Genomic DNA, 19,517 nt, shown 5'->3' on the forward strand with positions numbered 1-19,517 from the left:
GTAATCTGGTGGATTTACCACCGACGTACTGCCAAACTCGTAATGAGGCTCTTGGGTTAGCCTTCAAGAAAAGGGATAGGGAGGTGGAGAGGGCTGGTGATTTGGCGTAGGATAGAGGATAGGATAAACCTATGGGTTAGGGTAAAGGTAAGAGTTAGAGTTGGTGTTAGGGTAAAGCTTGGGTTAGCATTAGAGCAAGGATTTGGGTAAGGGCTATGGCATTTGTGGAGGGATAATGCTGTGGTTGGAGGTAGGGTCATTGTTCTTTTTCTATTTATTTATTTGGTCTTTTGTATAAAGTCACATCCAAATAAGATGCTTTGGCGCGCTGAAGAGTAGGGAAAACCCTATGGGTAAGAGCAGACTAAGGGTTACCAGAACGCTTAGGGATAGGCTAACTGTGATTGCCTTATCATTTTGTTTTGTGAAAATAGCTTTTTGGGGGATTTTATCACTGGCATCATTTTCACACTGTTTGTATAGAAGGACTGCATTTGCTGATAGCATTTTCCTGTTGATTTTGTTCACGTAGAATCACAAAACATCCACCTTCATTACTTTCCCTTAACATTAAGGAATACATGTTTTTCTCCTGCATATTATATGGCCCGTGGGCACGGGGAACACTTCTTCTTGCCTTATCTCTTTTTTTTCTCTTCTGTAACCTCTGGATGGGGTCCTGGTTCCGGTTGCTTTTTTCCTTGGCTCCCTTCCTTGCAGCACACTGGAGGCAAACAGTTATCCATTATGTACATTGGCCCCTGCACCGTCTTCATCGGCCCTGTTAGTCTGCACTGTGTGGCCGAGTGTGCCGATGGTTGGCTGTATTTGGCTGGGAGTTTGGTTAATCCTCTCCATTACCCAGAAGGCATGCTGAGCAGGAGGGGATGGGTCTGCTTACTGCCCAGTGAGCTTTTTCTTTTTGGAAGAGCTATTGAGTCCCATGAGGATGTATCTTTTTTCCTTTTGATGCCCTTTTTTGTGGCACACCCTCACAGTTCCCTCTTAAGGGGAGTAGCTGATAGCCGGTTCTCCCTGGTTAGATTGGGCTACTAGGTGGCGTAAAGTGCCACCGATAAGCTGAAACTATTGCTTTGGAGTACAGCTAGGGAGAAATGGCATCGGAGGAGAGACACAACGCTTGCTTGGATAAATCGCTATGCCATTCCCACCCACTTCCTGCCCCTCGCCGCCCAAAACACATCTTCCTGAATCTCTTTGAGCTACGTTTTTCAAGCCCTACCATCAAACGTGGCGCTCAAAGCGCCTGCCCGTGTTTTTTCAAAGCAGTCTTCTGAGAGTTAATACCTTAATTGGGGCTGTAAACGTGCAACTGGTGTAATAAACATGTCTTAACTAGGTCTGCCCTCAGCAACTCGATTTATAAACACTATGGAATATTTGGGGAAACCACAACGGAAACATTGCCTTTTCGCACAAGGTTTAATTCATAACTTTACATAACCTGCAAGTTACAGATCCCAATCCCAGTTCAATGATTATGGGACCTAATGTGTCGGCTGCTGCTGCTGAGACTTCAGTTCCAAACCCGGCCGAAAGGCTTAGGGGGTAATGCGCCTGCTGCAGAGATGTGTTGCAACCAGAAGGCCAAAAGGACCAACCCATGTAAGACAGCTCAGTGGGGGAGTGTGCCTCCTGCAGACAAGTGTATGTAGCTCCCTGATAAAGATTAACGTTCCCGTAACACCACCGTAAATTTCAAACTTCCGATGCTGGCAATAACAGTATCTTCAGCACTTAAGACATATATTATATTTATTTGCAACCAGTGCTTAATTTGTAAAATAAAACATAACAGGGCCCACATATTTTCTGGAATCCCTGTGACACATCAGGACGCACTGCTCCCTGTCCACTGTTCACACCACCCACAGCTGCTCCCGACAGTGTCAATAAACTTCGGGTTAAAGCTGCAATTCCCACCTGTTCTTAGAGGGCGATGGGTGCACTGACTACAGCATATGTTAAATGTACAGACACCAATCGGCATAACATGCTAGGTGTCTCTCGAAGAAAGATACGTGTTTAGGGTTTCTTCAAACACATCATCGGTGACATTTTGCTCGGATTTTATCGCTGGCAAGTGGAACACGTTGACCATCTATCTACAGAAAGAAGAGCAGGCGTGTTGGTAAGATACAGTGATGGACACATGCAGGCAAAACGATTGTTGAACTGATGAACTTGTTTGTAAAACACTGCAGCAAGATCTTAGATAGATTGCCACTTGTGAAAGGCACTCCTCTTCGACAGGGGCCTTTTACGTCACCTTTCCCCTGTACTGGGGCTACTGGCTGGTGACTGGCATGCTGTCAGCTCCACGCTGCTGTGGCAGTGCTGCTGGTCATTAAGGTGGAGAAGGTGCACCGATGCCATGCAGGATGACTGGAGAACTGTGCGGGCATGGCCAGCATGAGTGCTCAGCATTGTCACCTTCCAACTTATTGTTATCCATAAAAAATGGGTAACTAGTCCTGCCCTGCACACCTAGGTCATCGGGTTCATGAACAGCAATGGATCACCCCAGGATGCAGAGACCCATGCGAATGCACACGACTGTTGCTTATTGTGTGACTACAATTGACTGACAGTTAAAATAATAAACTTGCCAAAACATTACAACATAATAAAACTGAAACTGACCCAATAAGTGCTGGGGCTCTGAAATAAGTGGCAGGGCCGCTCCTTCTGCACTGCCGCTGATGACCTCCATGGAAAGGGAAAAGGGGCTTTATACGTAGCTCTGCCTTCCCATTCCATGGCGGCCATCTATGAACAGTCTTTTCTTTCAGTCAATGGGACGCAGAGAGGTGACCCGATCACAGGAAGAAAATACTTTCACTTAGTCCCAGCCCATGGTACAGGTGCTAATGGCGTTACGCACCCGTTCCAAGGGCTGTAACGGGTGGTAACGACCCGTAGCCTTCGTTAAAAGCCCTTGCTTCGCTCAGGCCTTTAACTTGCGCTACCAGGCCTTTAACATCCGCTCTAGCCCTTGGAATGGGTGCTTAACGCCACATTCATTTTTAAATAAGTGCTTTTAGTTCATGAAGTGAGTTGATCATGTTGCAACTTTATTTGTTATAAGAATAACCATTAGGCTGTGGCCAACTTCTCAATAAGTCGGTCAAAAATGTACTTTTCAGTACACCCCTAAACACAATGCAGTTGATGGATCAGTCCTTCTTCCGGATGTCAGTACAAAGTTACTGCACACCACATTTTTTCACCAAGGGAGAGTGTTTCCTTCCCAGTCCATCATGGTTCCAGTGTTCTTCTCCGTGAGCGAGGCAAGCACCCGTAGGATTCCCCGCACGCTGGCGTCTTTGGTAAGTGGCGCCTGCAAGAGTGAGAAAACAACACGTTCATCTCCTATGCTACACAACCATGGAGCTGCCTCGTGGCTTTGCAACATTGAAAATAGTAGGCATAATTATTACCCCAACCTAATGAAACTACTTTCATAGGCCAATTTCAAGCCGGGTCTTCACATCAAGAATTAAACCTGTTACCTACAGGTTGTAAGTGGCTCTCTGCTGTAGTTGCATTAACACACTTAGCAAGGCATGAATTAGTTGTCAAAAATTGATTAGCAGAGTTTGCCAATTAAAATTATTTTGATTAGCAAACAGACCCATTTGATTAGCATTTTTGTACTAATATTGTTAATATCACCAGAATGTATTTGTACCCAAGACATGAAATGAGCAACAATACAGCTGTTTTGCTTACAGCTGAAATACGACATTAGTGAGAGGAGTCGGGCCTTGCAATTTTTTTTAAACTTTAGCTAGACCTGCAGCTCAGGTGACTGAGTTTACCTATCTATTCAACATAAGAGAAATGCATTCGACCCATAGTAACAGAGGACAACTAATTTAAAATGCGATTTCTATAAAATGGTGCATGTCACTACAAACCCACTTTATGTTTGGCACACTGCTGCCACCCAGAGGCCAGCCATGCACAGTGAAACCTTTTACCTTTACTGCAAACAAAATAAATGTTAACTAAAAGTTTCAAACATCGCTTGTAAATGCTAAGCACTCTTCATAAAATCTACTCGACAATGCGAGTGGGTGAAAAGACTTTGCGAGCAATAGATGAGTGTTTGTAAAATGTAAAAGGTTAGCTGCATGAATGGACACAAATAAATAGATAAGATAAAAAGGCTCTGAAAACAGTTTGGCCAGCTGTCTCCTGCAGGTGCTAATATAGAATACAATCAAAGCAAAGCAAGATCTGGAGGCGAACTACAGTGTTTGGTGTTGCAGTAGCTCTGTAGATGTACAGACTGGATGGAACTATTGATCACTACTTTGCATAAGCATCTAGTTCGCTTTGTGTATTTCATTATGACAGGAAAGAAAGAGACTAAGCATAGTGGATTACGTAGCAGGCAAAGAACTGGGCAAACTAAGTGGAATATTGTAGTTTGTGGTCATTTCACTTTCAGGGTACCTGGTATAAAGCAACAGGGTGATAATATAGAATGTAAAGGAGTATGGGTCATCTCAGGGGTTGAGCACCAGTTGCAAGACATATGCAACCTGCAGATTACAGAACTAGGTATGCAATCAAAAGCATTTGGTCATGTTTATTTTCAAAAGTGTTCACTCGTCAATATGGTGCATCTTCCCCAGTAGTTGACACTATAACATTTAGGTACACTAACCTTAACTTTACTGTAAAGTATGACGATGATAAGTGTTTTACAATACAAATACTGTAATTATGCATTATGTAACAACTTAAATTTTAGGAATGGAATTGTATGACTATATAAAAATATATAAAGTTGTTGACACATACTGGTCTTTGTCATACAGGATATAGAAAGCTTAATAAAAGTATGCAGATTACTTCTGGTTTGCAATTATTTGAGAAGGAAGGAGGAGATGATTACTGCTGCAGTTTCTCCCCATTAGCACTGGAAGTGAACAGAGAAAAGAGGGTGAAGGACCGCGGGCAAGAGAGGAATGCAGGGCGAGCTGTGCTTTCATTGAAGAAGGCAACAGCTAACTTTGCTACACAAGTGTCTATTTGATTAGCAAACCTTCAGAATTGTATAGCAAATTGCTATGCAACACTGCTTATGTTATGCCTTGCTTAGTGCAGTTTACCTCCACACAATAGCAGTTGGAAAGAAAAGCATTGGTAATGAAACTTGGTTCTATGCAGAATGGTAAAACACCCTGATATACTAATTACCGGGTGTTTTACGGCTCCCACCACACTCATAATCAGGCCTCAAGTGTTGCAATCCAGGACTTCTGTCATCATCGCATGGCATATGCTGTGGGCGAAATTAAGGAAGCCAACTCATTAAGACACAGCAGTAATCCAGTAACACCCAAAGTGTCTCTCATTCACAGGGGTGGACTGGGAACCAAAAGAGGCCGTGGAAATCATTTCCAAAGTGGCCACCAAGTTACACATTTTCATCAAGTCCAACCCTTTTCCTATGTGAAAGTGAGGAAATAAAATATGTTACCACACAAAAGAGGCCCAGGGTGTAGAACCCTACCGAGAACACTCCAGAGTTCCCTATAGGCTAGTCCAGCCCTGCTCATTCACCGCTCTCTCCAGTGCTAGCTGCGTCACGTGAGGCACACATCCAGTTCACGGGGAACATAACTGGAGACGAGGCGGAGCGTCCCACACGCCAAACTGCATCCGCTAGTCACGTATGGTCCCGCATTAGTGACCACCTGTGACGCCTCACTTCCCTAATCTCAGTGCTGTTGCCAAGTGGTTGTGGTAAGGGTGCTCGTGTGGCCCGCCTGACGCTGCGGGTGGAACAGTCTTTCGTGTGTATGGTGTATTTCATGTAAATAACCAGCTGCATGCTCCCTGGTACAGCTGCAGTGCTCAATGTATATGCTATATTTCAGACACTGATTAGGTGCGTGGTGTTCTTCATCCAATTACCCTGCACTGCAATCACATGTTGGATAGTACACCGAGAAGTCATTTTTCACAGAAACGTGTGTTCCTTTGAGAGAGGCTTTCCTGGTGGACCGATCAGGAGGAAAGCTTTCAACCTGATCACCGCCATGCCCATTTTGTACTGAAGCGATATGGGTAGTGATGAATAGGAAGGGGAAACAGGTGCCCTATCCTCCTCTACACACCTAAACATCAGGAGCTCAACATAGGAGGTATGGGGGGGCTAAATAACAATGCAACCGATTTAACATTGTCTTTTGAGCTAACTATGCCTCTAAATACTGCAAGAAACAGGCATCTCACCATAACATATCATGAGCTGGCTGCCACTAGGGCCACCATATGGAAGAAGCAACAACATCGTCTCGAAGACTTGCTTGGCGCAAAGTAGCCCTAAGAGAGGAAGTGGCTGATCGCGTACCACACCAACCTGAACAAGTGAGCCTCTTCAAGTGCAATGTGACGTCTGTGGTGGGTCACTGCCACATGCAACAGGACAAACCTAAAGAAGATGTGCACAACCCAACCACTTCACAAAGGTGTGCAGCACACCATGGCCAACAACATCCAACCAAGCGCTACCCCATTCAAGGTTGAGTCAAGCAAGTGTAGCTTCCATTACCCAGGAAGACTCAACTGACATCACTGCACATGGAGACCATGCTGACATTAAACACATATTTTTAATTTCAGTCGTCTGCCAATGCCACAAAAGGAACCGATTGTGAAGTGTGGTAACTATAAAATCCAGTCCCATCTCCCGTTGACACAAGTGCATCAGTCACCGTCATGCTGACATCCCTTTTCAAAAGCCTCGTACCGAGGACACACTTGGCAAGGCCCAAGGGGTGTACATTTTCACGTATAGTGGGTCCCACCCACGGTCTCTGGAAGGAGCGTTCCACACAAGAGTGACGCATGCTCTGGATTCCACACTGGCCACCTATGTAAATCTGAAGCCAAGGACACCTTGCCAAGCTGTGACTCAGCAGAAGAGCTTGTGTTGTCAAACTTTCGAGTCAGCATTGACCAAGAAGAAGTTGATGCTATCTTGCAGGAATACAGCACATGCTGACATTGGATGCTACAAGGAACATGAAGCTCACCTCCACATCGATCTGATGGTGCAACAAGTTGCTCTCAGACATCAGAGGAAACATCTTAGGCAAACCTGCAAAATCTGGCACCAGAAAGGAGAAGGGGAATGGCCCCACACCATTGGGTCTCACTGATTGTGAGTGCAACCAAACCCAGGCAGCCGGTAGCTGTCTGGATATGTGAAGACTTGTGACTGCCCAATAGAGCCATTCAGAGGGAATGGCACCCTACTCCCTGGCTACATGACATCATTGCTGATCTGAAGGGTCAGCAATCTTTTCAATCATGGACGTTAAAGCTGGGTATCATGAAATACTCTTCCATGTGGCGTCCAGATACATCACAACTTTCTCCTGTAGAGCTATTTCAGTCTGAACCACTCAGCTTTGGGGTGTCGCCAGCTGCTGAAGTATTTCAATGAACCTATAGCAGGTGTGCTGCTGGGACTCCCTGGTTTGTTGAATGGGAGTGACGACATGCTCACACACCTATCATCAGAAAAGGATCACCTGGCGGCAGTATTTCATCACCTTAGAGAGCATGGGCTCACACTGAACAAGAAAAAGCACCGATTCCTGCTAAAGAAAGTGGACGTTTTTGGATATGTGTTCCAGGGGGCAGGTCTTTCAGCAGACACTCAGAAGGCAGCTGACATCAAGCAGAAAGCCCATGCCGTTGATCCCAGAACATGTCTCCTGGAAAGCGCTAGTGATCAGTGTCGATTTAGTCTGCCAAAGACCAGTGAAGATAACATGAAAGAACCGGAAGAGGCGACTTCAGGACAATCCCATTAACATAGGAGACCAGGTGCAGATCTGCAATCGGCATCCAAGGCAAAAGCTTTGGCTCTTGTTTGAAACAATACCCTAGACTGTTGTGACAAGATAAATAACCGTGATCACAGCAGATACGGTAACCAGGAGAAGAGCAAGGAACTGCAACTGGTTCCGCAAGATTCTTTGTGAACAATTTTGGCCAGATATGGAACACATGGAAGTCAAAAGAGAAGAAGAAGGTCACAGGGAGGCTCCTCACCCTGCATGTGAAGATCTGGAAGATGATCTGGTGCCGAAAGAGGGGCATCGCTTGAAGAAAAAGCAGAAAAAGCACAGAATAAATTGACTAAGCCAAAGGGGCCAGAGGAAGCTACAAAGAGGTATTGTAGCAGAGAAAACTGAAAGCTCCCTAAACAATTACAAGACTCCTTAATAATTCAATAATATGTTTAGTGAGTGAAGAAAGTTAATTATGGCTAAAGAGGGATGTGGTGCTCTGTCTGCTGTTATTTGTAAGGAAGGCATGGTATCAAAGTAAGACAGACACGAGTGACCACAGTTCAAGGGTGTTTATTGAACCTTATCAAGGGTGTGATAAACGCCTATCTAAACCTAAATCTAAGATGGGAGCAAGTTACGACCATAGAAATAATAATAGTGTAGTCCTAGTGGAGGCTGATCAAAATAAAAGGGCCTATACTAAAAAATAATTTGCCAATCCTAAGCGCTAATTTACAAATAGTGTGGGGAAATGTTCATGAATAAGAAAGAAGTGTTCACAAAATGATAAGTCAGGATGTTCAGACCATTGGCCTCCCTTACCCACGTTTTCAGCACGGGACAAGGCGGTTCACTCAAGCATAGCACACTCTTGGGCTTCTTCGGCACGAGGACCAATATCAGCGCCTTCTATGCCCAAGTCTCTTGTGTTTAAAGTCTCTTGATTCAGAAGGTCTGTTGTACCAAAAGCAATGAAAAAGTTCCTTTACAAATATTCAAGTCGGGCTATTCACTCTTCACCCTGGATCCCCATCAGCCGGGCTCAGATCCCTTTTCTTACCACAATCTTTTGTTTGGATCCCCTTTTCCAGGTTCAGATCCTTTTTATGCAATTAGCCTCCCTCAGCCGGGCTCAAACCAATTTTAGTTTGTAGGCATCCCTCAGTCGGGTTCACATTTGCCACAGCAATATCTTCTTGGGTGCCTCACGGGTCACATCGGATATCTCTCTTCTGGACTCAGATCCCCTTTTGTACAATTAGTCTCCCTCAGCCGGGCTCAGACCAATCTCAGTTCATTTTAGCTATCAAAGACATTTGAATGTGCACAGGATTTAGCTTGACCCATTGCAGGACCACTTTGATTTCACAGTTCAATAATTCTCACACACTCAGTTGTATACCAAACAGAGACCTTCGAATGAGCACCCACGTGGCGCTGGATCACTCAGTGTATGGTAACTATTTCGGTTTCACAAAGTTCAATCACACACCGGTCATCTTTCTTCATACAATGTTGCAGCGTACAACCTTGATCGTAACACAGTCCGGTCTCCTATCAGTCTCTCCGACTCATCGTCTGTGTTCACTGGTGCTGCTTTGTTGACGGAGACAAGGACAGTACCACGGCGACGATCGCTTCATCCCACCTTGGCTATCAATGCGGGTGGGCCCCATGTACCTTTGACACACACTGCACTATTGTTCAGCTGTAATTCCTGTTCTTATGCCACTGGCCTTCAATTCAGAGGGGTGAAGTCTAATCGATGTTTGGAGGGTGGAGGGTGCTGGAAGTAAAAAGTATTATAAGCAAATCAGCAATCACTCTATGTCTTGAATTGTTCTTTTTCTGTATTGATGGGTGATTTGAAAAGAAAGTTGCAGGAAATTGTGACTGTACATCTCAGTATTAGCTCTGTGTTGGTGCCATTACAGAAGTCATTTATGTTCTTGTGTTGCCACAGCATTGGTGACTGATGTTAGTCTGTTTTTCAAATTTGATTTAAATAAATTAATAAGTCTATATTCTTACTACACACCAACGTGATTCCTAGTCCATTATTAGGTATTTGTTGGGGTTGGGTGCGAGACCGGTTGGAGGCCTTCCCAAAGTGAACCTTAACAAACTAATAGTGCTCTGTTGTGCGCCACCTTTATTGGGGGGAAAGGATCTCCCTGAGTTCAGTGTGACCGCCTAATTAACCTGTGACAAAACTGGGGGCTCATGCTGGGATTGGTAGAGAGTTTCCACTCATGACAGTGCAGTAGCAGCAGACTATTGATTTAGCTGTAATCGCATTGCAGTGGATGGAAAGTTGTGTTGCATTGTGAAGGCGCCATTCAGACCTGTACCCTGGGATTCAGAGCGGTGTGTAGATAAAACAGTGTTGATTTAAATTGTCATTGTGAGTACAAACTAAGCTGGAACAGGGTTGAGATTTTTCCCTTTTATAGAGAGCATATTAGTTGCAGAACACATTTCAGAATGAGCACCGTATAAATCAATATGGCCAGGAAGCACCTTCTATCCAAATTCTATCCAAATTGTTTATTAAAGGTGAATGGGTAGAACAGGGGCACGAAATGTGACAAGCTAAAATGAAGCAGAAAGTTCCCTCTGCAAATGTTGATATGTGGTCGGATAATGGGCTGTTGCATCAGGCCCTTGACAGACTGGTATATGACACAGACCAGCAGAGATGAGCAAATTAAAATGGCTCAGTTCACAGCATATATGTACTTCCATATGATGATCATGGAAGAAAGATACCAGGATAGTGTAGCATCAGTGCAAAACCAATCTGAGCTTTTGGATCAAGCACAGAGACAGTTGAAACAATTAGAGGTAAAAACACAACAGAGACAAGATTCAGAATTGAAATTAGAAGACATTATTCAGCAGCTAAAAGATGAGTTAGTGATACAACAGCAAGTGAATTTAGAGCGAGAGGCTCAATTTTCTGCACTGAAAGAGGAGTATCAAGAAGGTGTTGAAAACCTGAGAGTGAGTCAACACAAATTAAGTGAGCAGGTTGTTCACAATAAGAGCCTGCTTAGAGGACATGTTCGCATTTCAAACGCAGATTAAACAACTGAAAGATGAAAATAGCCAGTTGATCATTAGGGATGTCAATTCCCAGTGGGAATTCAATCATATGTGCCAAAATCTGAACTCTTTGAAACAACAAAGAGATCAGCTCAGGGAAGAGAATAGCAAATTGTGTCAAGGAGAAAAGTGCCCTGTTTCTGAAAGTGCATCAGTTAAGGACAGACATGGAGAAAAGTGAGTTATGTTCTCAGGAAATGACTGATATGAGGCTTGAAAATGAAAAACTAATGGAACATGTGAGGCAAGCAGAGTTTGACATAGAGCAGGCAACACAGGCCAAACGTGCACAAAGGGAGGAGATTAGTCTCCTGCAAAAGAAGAGGTCTGAATATGCCCAGACAATACGAGTCTCACAGATGGAAAATAAGTCCCTTTGTGAAGAGAACAAGGAACTCAGTGACCAAGTATTGGCACAAAATAAAGTGCTAGAAGTTACTCAAGCACTGGTATCAGAGTATAAAACTCAGGCCTCTATATATCACCAAGAGATAGGGGCAGAGAAAAACAAATCTGAGAAATTGGAAAAGGAAATAGCTAAATACAAACAGGCTTTGAGGCACCCCAACCAGTTAGAGTATGGAAAGGCACCCACCGATCATGGAGTGATTACCTCTTATCAGGGATCTCAAGCCAACTCACCACCTTAAATGCACAGGGTGCTGCTAACTTCGTGCCTGCCAGTTTTCAAGAACAGGGAAGAATGAGGTCACTGGACTGAACCAGGCCTAGTCCAACAGAGCCGGAAGGCCAGTCCTTATCAGATATTGACAGGTTTTTATCTCTACCCAGATTTAAAAATACCCTAGCATGTAGTTCTGACCAGGAAGGCTCCTATGATGAAAAGATCAGGGAGTTAGACACTCAGAAACTAAAGTTACAAAGGGAGTGCTTGGACCACTTTGCAGACAGAAAAGAACCAGAGTCCAGGCCTCAAAAGAGTATTTTAAAAACCTTAACACCTTCAGGGAGGTGGGGGGAATTCTCCACCATACTCGGAAGAAGGGATGAGGAAGATGAGTACTCCTCTGTGGGAAAAGGGGAGTACAAGGGAAGTGACCCTGACAGCCCACAGCACCACTTGGGAGAAGAGACCAGACACCGTCATTCTGGGAGAGATTCCCAGTCTCAGAGAAGTAGGGAGTGCCTAGAGGACAGGGAGTGGACCACCAGTAGTAGCAGCTCTGAGTTAGAGAGTGAGTGGACTCATGTGCAGCAGAAAAGAAAGTCTGCCAAACAGAAGAAAGGTCTTGTGAAAGACCCAATTCGGCAGACAAAGGCTATAAAGAGCTTTATGACCTCCTACCACAAGAATGACAAATACTGAGTATGGGCGCATCTAGAACCTTTTGACCAAATGATGATGTCATTTAGTATCAAGAATGATTAAAATTCCATGGAGTTTGTCAAATGGACATTCTTCTCGGATTACTCCAGCTTCTTTGCAGGGCTGGAGGATCAAGATCATCAAAGATGGTCCGTCTATAAGGCGGCTATCGTAAAGCATTTTTTGTTCACCGGAACCCTCAGGAGGACCACAAGGTGGTCTACAACCTGCAGTGTGGGGAAGACCAAGCACCTAGAGAGTTTGTGCAAGAGCTGAACCGGGCATTTGCACAGACCTCTAGGTGGGTGAACACCAATAGCCAGGAGTTCACTAACACTTCCATGCGCTCCCAAAATACATTATGACCCAACTGGTAAGGGACTTCCATGAGCGTAGGACCCTGGATTGGGTGATAGAACAGGCCACCCAGATTTATGAAATAGAAAAAGCCCTCGAAAACAAAAAGAATCCAAAAAAACCGAAACAGTCAACCACAGCTGATGCTGCAAAGGTGGCAGAGGTGATAAATACCCCCATTTCGGACTTGGAAATGGGGGGGGCTAAAAATACTCCTCCTACTAATAGTAATAAGCAGAATGAGAGGCAGAGGAGACCCTCTAATCCAACCGCAATCGGGTGGTAGCCAGGCAGGGTATCCGACCAACGCTCCAACTGACCCTGCCACCTATATCAGCCCTAGACACAAGGGTAACAGACCCATCCTGGGGTATGTATGGATCCCGGCACAAGGCGGGGCAATCAGATAAGTACTGCCCCAGGAAACCTCCCTCAAAACTTCCCTCAGAACTTTCCTCAGGAGGGAAGAAATACTCCACCCCAACCTCAGTTTTTCTTTTGCAGATACCCTTCAAACTCCAATTTCTAGAACAATCCCCCTCTCTCTCCCTGCTTTCAGGACAATAGATTCCCAAATCAGGGAGAAGGGAGACCAAGGATGGGGGGTTATCAGGGAAACTTTGAATACCCTAGCTATTCTGGGAGAAGGGACAGCTACCCTTTCCGGCAGCAGCAAAGGTATGAATCCAGACCCCACTACCAATCAGAAAGGATGTCTCAACTGGAGCACCAGGTCCAACATTTAACACAAGACCTTGGTTGCATATGGAGGGCTCATCAGAGCCCTCAAATGGAAATTGCTGCCCAGAACAGCTCAACACCCGGGTCTGGGGCCCCGGAGTAATGACAGGAAGAACCCTAACAACCAACAGGTTCCAGAGGAGGGAGCCCGGGGGGAAGGGAGATGCAAAGCCATAGATAAAGTTTCCTTTCTCACCAGAACAAAACCCCTGGAAACCTCTGAAACTGTAAACAAATCTCTTACCCCCAAAAAGCTGGAACCTAGGGAACAGAGGGTAAGTAGGAGAAATCAAGAGCCAAAGAGAACCCACTTTGTGGAGGAAGTCCGCATCATCCCGTTCGAAAGGGGAAGAATCCCTGGTGGATTTAGGGTAGAAAATCTTCTCTTTCAGGGATGGAGGGATCCCTCCCAAGGAAAAATGGTTCCCAAAAGATCCTAACTTAGACTGGGCAAGTATGCCGGCTGACCTAGAGCAACACATTCTTAAACCCCAACAATGTCACCCAGATGACACTGAAAGCAATGAGGGATCCTCCCCCCAAACAGGTTCGGGTAACTGTCTCCAAGAAAAGGGGGACAGCAAAGAACAGGGGAAAAAGGGGACTTCCCAATTCCACAGATATCTGGGTGCAAAATCCTCTTTAGAGATTCCCGGACTCTTAACTGCCAAGCTGGCACAAAATGCACATTTTCTTTGTACCCTTGAAGAGAGAGAAGGAAGATTTTATGCCTCCGTCAAGGTACAGGATCAATGTGCATTATCAGCGCTGTTGGATACTGGATTCCAAGCCACCCTCCTGTCCAAAAAGGCCTTTAACCAAATAAATTCAGGAATGGGGGGAGAGTCACCAAATTCCCCTCACGCCTCTACATGGACAACTCCAAAACTTCAATGGAAATATTTCCGTCGAAGGGACTGCAGATCTGGAGATCGAAATTGGGCGGCATAGGGTGAAACACCCGCTGATAGTCATCACTACATAGGGCACACCTTATCTACTGGGAAATGACCTCCTTCGAAGGCTATCACCTCTTATTGACTGTGTGAACAAGGTCCTCTGGACTCAGACTAACCGGCCAGTCAAATTAAAAAAAAAGTAAACATTATGTGAGTTTAAATGGCACATGCGACGTGATTGAATAACGGTCTGGCAAAATAGAATTCCACTTTAGGACCAATCAAGTCCCAGACATCACAGTCATCTCTGTAGGAGAACAAACTGGTGATGGGAACCCTTCTGCATTTTTGAAAATGAACCTCTGTCTCTGTTTTAAGTGGCATTCCACTATCCCCCCAAAAATATTGCCTATGGCGAGATAAATGGCGATATTTACAGCAATATTTTTGGTGGGGGTATTTTGTAGGGATGCCCTGAAATTTCATGGCAATCCACAATCAGAGGAAAACTGAAATCCCATGATGAACGATGATGCAAAACCAGATAAAAGTTTGACCGACATCCAGAGAAAGGGTAAACAGCTGTTTTTCCCCATTTAGGTCAATGAGGGGGGGACTGTTCTCGCTAGAGTATGCCTGAACGCTATAACGGCAGGAGCTTCATCAGCGAAGCATTATTCAGGAAACTCTCAAAAGATCAGACCAATCCCACGTTTAAGTTGATTGATAAGTGGGAAATGGGCTTGGAAACTCCAAATTCCAAACATCTCCTGCCTAGCAGGTGCATGCTAAAAATGTCCATTGCAGACAAAAACATAGAACTTAATTGTTGGGTTGTGAGAGATGCCCCCTCCGCCTTTTACGTAGGAAGTGATATTCTCAATCGATTCGAAATTAATTTGGACCAAATTAATTACAAAGCCTTGTCCCGACTGGGGGGTAACCCCATGGGCTTTAACAACACTGAGAAAGCATTTCGGTCAGCTCAATTGCTGCCATATGCAGTTGAAGTTCAAATGGGAGAAGAGGTCACCATTCCAGCACAGGTGTGACAATTTACAATTCCCCTAAAAATTAAGCGAGGACAGAATCTCAAAAACAAGGATGCTTAAATAAATTTGAATTATCACCTCAAACAGCAAGGTTTGTATTTACATCAGACACCCATAGTTGACCTAGAACATGAAACCATTCGAATATTGGTGGATAACAGTGACCCTAGAAGTATCACTTTGGGCGCAGACCCCTTTATTGGAATGGAGGTTGATGCCCGACATTATTCTATTGACTTAGATAATGAGATCATTGGACCAATTCCAAATGACTGTTACAATTTTGACGATGATATACCTCCAGAAAAGAGGTATATCATATCGTATACAGTGTGGAAGAGTTGACCTGTGACATCAGGAAGGATGAGGTGGTATTTCGAGTCAATAGTGACTCCCTCCAATCCTTGAAACCTCATATCCAGGCCAACACCATAACAAAGATCTCTCCACCCAACTGGAGGATACCATCGAAATTGGCAAACCCAAGGTCTTTCCAGGCTTTTAGCAGATGGTCGAAGAACTAATCAATCTCGCTGATGCCTGTGAGACCGAGAAGCAAAAGCAGAAGCTGAAATAGGTGTTTTGGCATTTTCAGGATATCTTTGCTGTGGATTTGTACGACTGTGGATGCACAGAGATACATTCAACCTCCATACCTACGGACCCCAAGATGGCTCCCGTATTTGTGAAGCGATACCGGTTGCCTCTAGCATCTATGGGAACATTCGTCCAGTCCACAGTACCTTTAACAACCCGGTACTGGGGATACTCAAACCCAATGGCCAAAGGAGACTTTGCACAGACCTTAGGGCGTTAAATAAACAGGTCCACATGTCAAGATGGCCCCTTCCCTACATCGATCAGGGACTGGCCCAGATCCAAGGGTCAAAGGTGTATACCGCCATTGACCTGACCAATGGTTACTGAGTAGGGAAGACCAGTACACGCTTGCCTTTACCTTCGGGGGGCAGCAATAAACATGGACCTGAACTCCCTTTGGATACATAAACTCTGGCAACAAATTCAATATCTTCCTACATAACGCCATGCTGGACTTGGGTGAAAGGGGAAACCTAGCCTATGTAGATGATGTCTTAATTAAGAGCTCAACTGTGGCAGAACACATAACTGAAATACACTATGTTCTGACCCAGTTGCAGAAAGCCGGAGCAAAACTGTCCTTTCCGAAGGAAAAGTAGCGTAGCGTAAGACCCATGTGAACTTCTTAGGGAATGAAATCACCCCTGAGGGTCTCAGTCCCCAGGTGAAAAGGGTGGAAGCATTATTGAAATTAAAAGACCCTACTACTCTGCCAGAACTAAGAAGCCTTCTTGGACTCACTAATTATAGTAGAAAGTTCATTGAAGAGTACGTAGAGGTCACGTGACCCTTGGTCCATTTATTAAAGGTGAAGTGGGAGTGGGGTCTGGAACAATCAGTGGCAGTAGAATAACTAAAGATAAGCCTTTCCCAAGCACCTTGTTTGGCTTACCCCATAAAGAACAAGGAGTTCTTCTTGGAGACAGGGTTCTCAAATACTTGCTTAACAGCAGTATTATACCAAAAGCACGACAAGGTCAACAAAGTAAACTCGCATGCGAGCAAGACTTTGTCCTCTGTGGAGGAAAAATTCAACGATTGCGAAAAGGCACTCCTGGCAATGTTGTGGGTGTTGAAGAATTAGCACTGGTACATCTAGGGGGAGCACATCATTGTTGAGACTCCTCACCAGTCATAGCAATGTCTCCAAAGTGACCTATTCCAAACAGGGAATGTAAATAATTCCAGAATTACTTCCTGGATTTTGACCATGCAAGGCTTTCCTGTGGAGGTCAGATATGGCCAAAACAAGAAGGGTCCCCTAGCACAAGGTTTGGCTGACTTGCATGACTGTGCCCAAGAAAACTGTCTTGAGGACAAAAAGTCTAAAGACCAAAGACAACATGTAGACTTACCTTACTTCCCTGCACGAAGTCTATTAGTAATACATGTGTCAGGGGATACCCACAGTTTATGTGGATGGGTGTTCCTACCATGTTCATAATCACAGGGAAATATAACTAGTGGCTGGCATTGGGAATGCCTGGGTGAGGAATACCCCAGAGCCCTCTGCTCGGTACAAATAGGTCCCTGAAGTAGTCAGGTGGCAGAGTTGATGTAGCTCAAAGAACTGGTTATAATCACTGATTCAGATTATGTCAGGAATGGGTTTGTGGAGAACCTGATTAATTGGAAAAACCAATACATGATGTGTGTGAATAACAAACCACTCAAGCATGGAAAATTAATCCAAGCAATTGATGATCTGGTCACCTCTAATGAGAAGACCATCTATTGGAAAAAAGATCAGAGGTCAGTCCAAAATAGAGGGACCAGACAAAACTGGAAATTACTTGGCTGACCAGTTGGCCAAAACCGGAGCCATTTACTGGGATCTCATAGAAAACAAATCCCTGTTGGGGGAAATCAAGGTTGCTGCCATCACCAGGTACCAAACACATGCCCAAAATGAACTATGAATTGCCCAGTGGAGTAAAGAAACCCCAGGTGCTGATTTGATTACGGCACAAAAAGAGGACCCGATTATTGGGAAATTTTATCAGCATATTGAAAACCCTGTGAATTTTCCTCTGACAGAATCTGATTATATCGGGAAAGAGGATCTCCAGGTATTGATGAAGTTTTCCAAAATGTTCTGAATCCAAGACGGTTTGTTGGTACGGAGAGCCATATCTGGATGTGACCAGTGGGTTGTACCTACCTCATTCTGAAGCCTGATGTTAAGTCACGCCCATGACACGGTCACTGCCAGTCATAGGGGGTTTCATACAACTTTAGAAATCTTGCAAGGGGTCGCATACTGGCCACACATGGGTCAGGACCTCGACCTATACTTAAAGGGGTATCTTGTGTGTGCTCAGTTTCAGCTAAGTTCCCTCACACACACACTCCCCTACAGAAAAGGGGAATGAAAGTGCCTTGGTCGGGTTTGCAAGTTGATTTCATCGGCCCATTGATTCACTCCTCTAGAGGAAACAAATACATGATGACCATGACATGCTTGTTTACCAAGAGAGGGTGGAATGTCTTCCGGCCCCAAATTGCAAGGCGGAAACAGCTGCTGCCCTAATGATCAATCACATATTCTCTTGTTTTGGCCTACCCCAAAGGATTAAGTCGGACGACAAAGTAATTTTACCAGTGAGGTGATGACAAAGATGTGGGAGATACTAGGGGTAAAGAGAAAACACCACATTGCCTACCATCCAACTTCGAGTGGGTGAGTTGAGAGGTACAATAAAATGCCTGTGGGCATCTTGAAGAATTTTGTGGCAGACTCTGGATCTAGTTGGGACATTCGATTACCGCTTGTCCTGATGGCCATCAGGTCTACACCATCTTCTGGGACAAAAATGTCTCCTTTCCAGCTCATAACTGGACAGGAAATGGTGCTACCTCAGCATCTGCTCTACAGGACTCACGAGCAGACCCTGATCAACGCATCCACTACTCATGAGTACATTGAAAATTTACAAAAACACCTTCATCACGCTTTTGCTTACGCTCAGCGAAATTTAGAATAAAGTGGGCAGAGGGGATGAAAACCCACTACAACTTAAAGATCACCAAGAAAGAGTACGGAGTAAGAGACAGGGGCCCTCATTACGAGTTTGGCGGTAACCATGCCGCTATTGGCGGCATGGCTGCCACCGAAATTGCGTTGAGGTCCGGGTCCTCGGAATGAGGACTTACTGGGCCCTTCCGAGTTCGGAAGGCCCAGTAATTCCTCCCACCGAGGACCCGGACCTTCCCCATTCCCATTTCAGCCCCCATAAGGCTGAATGGGAATGGGAGAGGGAGCAAACAACGGGGCATTACGAGATGACCCGTTGTTTGCTCCCTCTTCCACTCCCAGGACCCGGTAAGCACGCCTGGTTTTCCCAGGCATGCTTACCTTGTCCCACCAGGGGAACTCGTAATGCGGCGGTACGAGTGAACAGCGCCGTCACCTTTTACGGCGCCGTTCACTGCGTACCGCCAGGGTCGTAATGAGACCTAGGGTCTACCTGTACAATTTCCAAAGCAACCAGACCAAAGAACAGAAGTTCCTCCCCTTTGGGCACGGTTCTTTTGAAATTTTTGACAAAATCTCACCTGTCGCCTATGAGATCTGCATCCCTAAAGGAGAACA

General features: G+C 45.0%; 1 protein-coding gene across 2 annotated transcripts in view; it reads right to left on the reverse strand.

The window, feature by feature from the left end:
• Window positions 1–3,074: 3,074 nt before the first annotated feature.
• The window catches only part of LOC138447951 (C-signal-like), a 298,198-nt gene continuing 281,755 nt past the window's right edge, over window positions 3,075–19,517 (reverse strand). For both annotated transcript variants that reach the window (XM_069604482.1, XM_069604481.1), the window contains one exon: window positions 3,075–3,361. In XM_069604482.1, coding sequence (XP_069460583.1) covers window positions 3,248–3,361 — 114 coding nt within the window. In that variant the 3' untranslated portion in view covers window positions 3,075–3,247. The remainder of the gene's footprint in view (window positions 3,362–19,517) is intronic.

This window comes from Ambystoma mexicanum, chromosome 1p (assembly GCF_040938575.1).
Source record: "Ambystoma mexicanum isolate Mex_15411 chromosome 1p, UKY_AmexF1_1, whole genome shotgun sequence".
Lineage (NCBI taxonomy): Eukaryota > Metazoa > Chordata > Amphibia > Caudata > Ambystomatidae > Ambystoma > Ambystoma mexicanum.